This window comes from Nannospalax galili, unplaced genomic scaffold (assembly GCF_000622305.1).
Source record: "Nannospalax galili isolate Female #2095 unplaced genomic scaffold, S.galili_v1.0 scaffold28, whole genome shotgun sequence".
NCBI classification, from domain to species: domain Eukaryota; kingdom Metazoa; phylum Chordata; class Mammalia; order Rodentia; family Spalacidae; genus Nannospalax; species Nannospalax galili.
Genome location: NW_008359594.1, coordinates 3,333,913 through 3,338,558, shown reverse-complemented (window position 1 = coordinate 3,338,558; position 4,646 = coordinate 3,333,913). Strand labels below are relative to the sequence as shown.

The window sequence follows — 4,646 nt, the reverse complement described above, 5'->3', positions numbered from 1 at the left end:
AGTCAGGAAGATGAGCTGAGTAAGGCAGGTGGATGGGTATGGTTAAAGGCCTAAGGAAGGCATGCAGGACCATAAAGGCAGTAAATGGGAAGATTAGTGTGCGGCTGAGAAGAGGGCTTCTGCACAAGCCCATCCTATACTCTGTATGGTGTTGGCAAGTAACCTAACCTTTTTATGCCTTAATTACCCAATCAGTAAAATAAGGCTGACAGTCATTGTACCTTCCTTCTAAAGCTGGGGGAGAAGTGGTGACATCAATGAATTAACAGTCATAAGAACTTAGTATGCACTCAAAAAGTGTCCATTGGGGCCAGGAGAGATGATCCAGAGAGTAAAGGCACTTACCATGAAGCCTGAGAGACCTGAGTTTGATTCCTGGGACCCACATGGTGGAAAGAGAACTGATTCCCTTAGTTGTCCTCTTACCTCCACTTGCATGTTGTGTGGTCTGGGCATGCATGCATGCATGCACACAAAATAAAAATAAATAAATAAACAAACAAATAAATAATAAATAAATAAATAAATGTTAGAAAGATATTGCTACGACTTATCCAAGATTGAACAAAGGGCGTGAAATGTTGCAATGTACAAAGATGTGTTTGTAATTGTAAATCTGATAGGTTGGCTATATTGCCCACCTCTGCCCTGCCAGTGCCCCTGCATTTTCTCCTTTCTGATGACTCTTCTGAGTGCTAGCAGAGCACCGGGCACACTAAGTTCTCCATAGACATATGTTGATGTCCACTGCATTTCTCCCAACTTGGATGGGAGTGCTACTTAGGTATTACGTGGTGAGGAAATTTTCTATGTGGTGTGGTAGAGATCAGTATCTTGAGCCTTTCTAGGAGCGAATGTAGTTAGAAAGACAAGCGCTCTGCGGGCTGTGAATCATCTGATCTAATAAAAGTAGCTCAATAGGAGGGGAATGTGGTCCACCATAACCTCTCCAAAGAGAAATCTGCACCCAAGGGCGGCCAGAGGCCAGAAGCAGCTCTGAGGCTTCTGCTCCTTTAAGAGGCGAGGCCGCGGGGCAGCCTCCGAGGCCAGAATTGGCTGAAGCGGCTGTCCTAGACGCGGAGGCGGGCCTTGGTTGCCAGGGAACGGCCTGCGGGGACTGCGGCGTCTGCGCGGAGTGGCGTAGTGCTTGCCGGGGCTGTACGCGGAGGAGCGGGGGTCTGCGGAGAGCTTCGCTCAGGCCGGCACTTCCAGCCGCAGGGGCTGCCGCCATTGCTGCCTGGCCGGGTGAGCGCTGCCCAGCTCGCCGGGCGTCCGCGGGTCGCCGGCGCCATGGGCCAGTGTGGCATCACCTCCTCCAAGACCGTGTTGGTGTTCCTCAACCTCATCTTCTGGGTGAGCGGGCCCCGCATGCGGGCGGGGGAGGCCCGGGCCGGGGAGGCCTGGCGTGGCGCTGGGGGGCCCGGGCGGGCGCGGGGCCGAGCCGAGGGTCTCCCCGGTCTGCGGTGGAGCGCGAGGAGGGCCGAGCCCGGAGGCCGTTTCTCGGGGTCGGTCCTGGCCGGATGGAGGCCGGGGCGCGGAGGGCGCCGAGGGAGTTGGGTTGGCCTCCACTCTCGGTCGGACGTCCGGGCCTGCTGGCACCGCGCCAGGGCCCCGCGGGCGCCTAGCTCGCGCGCAGATTCTCTCCGGACCTAGGGCCTGAAATGGGATACTCCCCAGAGTCGGGTTCCGCTGTCTTTGTCTGAGCCCCCGCAGGCCGGGTGGCTGTCCCAGGGCCGGTTAGTTGCTATGCGGGACGCTGATGGACGCCCGGGATTTCCACTTAGAGCTCTTTGTGCAAGAACTGGTTGGATGGTAACTGAAGGGCTTCAACTTGAGACATCAGATCGTTTCTTTAAGAAAACCAGTGCGTTTGCTTTGTGGGAATGGGTAGCCTGAGGGTGTAAAACCTTCACGAAATATGCTTCAGATGTCATGAGGTTTTTAAAGCAACGAATTCAATTTCATAAAAGGTGGCCTATGAATTTTTTTGTAGCCGACCTTAGAAAGGAGTGTTTCTAACCATCCTGTCTTAGGTCAAGCCCTTATCTCACCAGGGGCTTTTGTTGTAACCTGTTCATTGTACTTTTTCCACCTCTTGAGTCCTGTGGACCTTGCACCCGGATAAAACTTTTAAAATACGCCCTCCATTACATCTTTTTGTTTTATTTTAATACAACACAAAAGAACTTAACAATAGAATAAGGTTCAACCTGTTTAACCTGGTATTGCAAGTGAAGTAAGGTATAGTGCAGAATAACCGAGAAACTAGTATTGGGTGTGTCTCCTGAGAAATTATTAGCTTATGTTGGTCATTTAGGACCAGTCTGTTATGGCTTCATGTCACCTTTTCTTTTTCCCAGCTTTGTTATAAACACTTGCCCTGGACTTTTTTTCTCTATCCACAGTACCCAGAATACCCCTTGGGCATTCCCACTGACCATAATAAGTGTATTTTCCCTACCCTCACTGTTCACCATTCAACACCCCCCACCCCCTTCAGGAAATAGTCACACCTGCTTTGGAAAGAATCCTCTTATTCCTCTTGCCCCTAACAAAGAATGCAACCTTTCATATACGCTCACTGCTGAGTTAGCATCAAAGGATGTTATAGATGATAAGGTACGGACTTTTGGTGGTATCTGTGAAGGAGAGTCCTGACTTCGTGGCATTGGCATTTTCAAGATTTCTTCTTTTGCAGATGTTTCTCATACTTTGAGTTACAAGCCTTTTTAAAAGGAAAACTATTTTCAGAGGCCCCCAAATGAACAGCACTTTGTAGCTAATAAGATATTTAGGAAGCAGAAATTTGGCTTGGTATTCAAAGTAGTTCCTTGTGAATTTATGGACATTACTATTGGGCTTTGAAGACTGTATTAGATGAATTCTAGGCCCTTCACACTCAGAGCCTTGGGCATATTAATGTGAGAAAATACTGGCAATACTGAAACTATTTTCTTTTTTAAAAAATTGTATTTTATTTTTAATCATGTGCATATATCTGTGTGTCTGTATGTGTGCATTAATACTGGAGCTCATGGAAATCAGAGGTGTCAAACCTCCTGGAGCTGGAATTACAAGCAGTTAGCCGCCTGGTGTGTCGGTGCTGGGACTTGAACTCAGGCCCTCTGGAAGAGCAGTATATGCCCTTAACCACTGAGCCATCTCTCTAACCCTTGGAACCATTTTCTTAAAATAATCAGATTTTTATTCATGCTGAAATATCATTTAATTCTGAATTCAAAGTGATTGCTTGTGAAAATTTGGAAATTATGTAAGCATATGTAATAATATATTTACTCCAGTGAAAGTTATGTTGTTGAACTTCATAGTGAGTTTTTGCCAAGACCGAAGTCATATTGTTTAGTAAAAACACCCTTTATCTGAGTTAGTAGAATAGTTAAAATTTTGTGAGCTGTGAAAAGAAAGTTAAGCAGACAACAAGAAAAAAACAAAAACTGTAGCATAGTGCAATATAATGGAGAGACCAGTATTAGCTATTTCTCCTAATAGATGATTAGCTTATGACAACTTATTAACATATTATTAGAAACTATTGGAATCTGATGGTAGTGGTAATAACTAACATTTGAGTGCTTCCTACTTGCCAGTCATTGTGATAAGAACTTACATGGAGTGTAATTTGGCAGGGAATATTACTGTGTTTATTTTTACAGATGAGAACAAGGCTTACTGAAACAAGGTAGTGCATCCAAGATGTGGCAGGGCCTGTGTTCAACCTGGGTTGCCCCATTGCTAGAGATTGGTCTTAAAAGATTTGGAAAGGGGGAGGAATTTGTTAGGCCAAGTTAGAACCTCTTTCTCGAAAATGTACCGATTTTAACATTGTTTAGAAATTATACACTTACTTAAACTATACTATTTAGCTTGTCTGTTTAAAAATTTAAGTCATGAAGGAAGAAGTACATTAAAAAATTGTTCTCCAGCCAGGTATGGTGGCACACACCTTTAATCCCAGCACTTAGGAGGCAGAGGCAGGCAGATCTCCAGGCCAGCCTGGTCTACGCAGTGAGTTCCAGGCCAGCTGGGACTAAAGGGAGACCCTGTCTCAAAAAAAAAAAAAAATGTTCTCCATGCATCTTTGAGACCTGTTTGCTGTGACAGTCTCCCTTCCTAGCTATGGAAGAGCATGTTCTTGTGTATTGGCAAAGCTGTCACCATTTAATTGGTGTCAGATTCTGACTTGCACAAGTAACATTCACCACAAACAAAAAAAGCAACCACAAAAAAATTAACAGATTATTGTTGGGAATTTATAGTGGATTCTTCAGTTCTTGCAAGTAAATTCTTATGTGGGCCCGCTCCCTCCTTATAATACTTACAAATGTATAACTAGAAGAATAAACATCCTCTACGTAGATAGTACATATCAAAAGTTTAGATATCTTTGGGCACCTTTGGAGCTCTGTTGGTATAGGCTGATTGTTGGTAAGTGTTAACGTTTAATTGCTTTGGCAACACCTTATATCTTGATATCCTGGTCCTTTGGCAGTTTGCCCAAAGAGCTGTGATATAGAAGTAGATATGTGCCAGAAACACACTTTAAATAATCCGACTGCCAGAATTATTAATGTGGATTTGATGTAGTTTGGGACAGTATATTGTCTCAAAGGAGAAACAATTTGTTT

General features: G+C 45.0%; 1 protein-coding gene and 1 non-coding gene across 2 annotated transcripts in view; both read left to right on the top strand.

The window, feature by feature from the left end:
- The first annotated feature begins 1,085 nt into the window (after window positions 1–1,085).
- Tspan3 (tetraspanin 3) overlaps window positions 1,086–4,646 on the top strand; it is a 27,691-nt gene continuing 24,130 nt past the window's right edge. Inside the window, exon 1 of the mRNA XM_008823438.1 lies at window positions 1,086–1,353. Within this exon, the coding sequence (XP_008821660.1) occupies window positions 1,291–1,353 (63 nt within the window). The 5' untranslated portion in view covers window positions 1,086–1,290. The remainder of the gene's footprint in view (window positions 1,354–4,646) is intronic.
- LOC115068518 lies at window positions 4,088–4,218 on the top strand. The gene has a single exon (XR_003847867.1). It is a non-coding gene; the product is annotated as a small nucleolar RNA SNORA24 (small nucleolar RNA).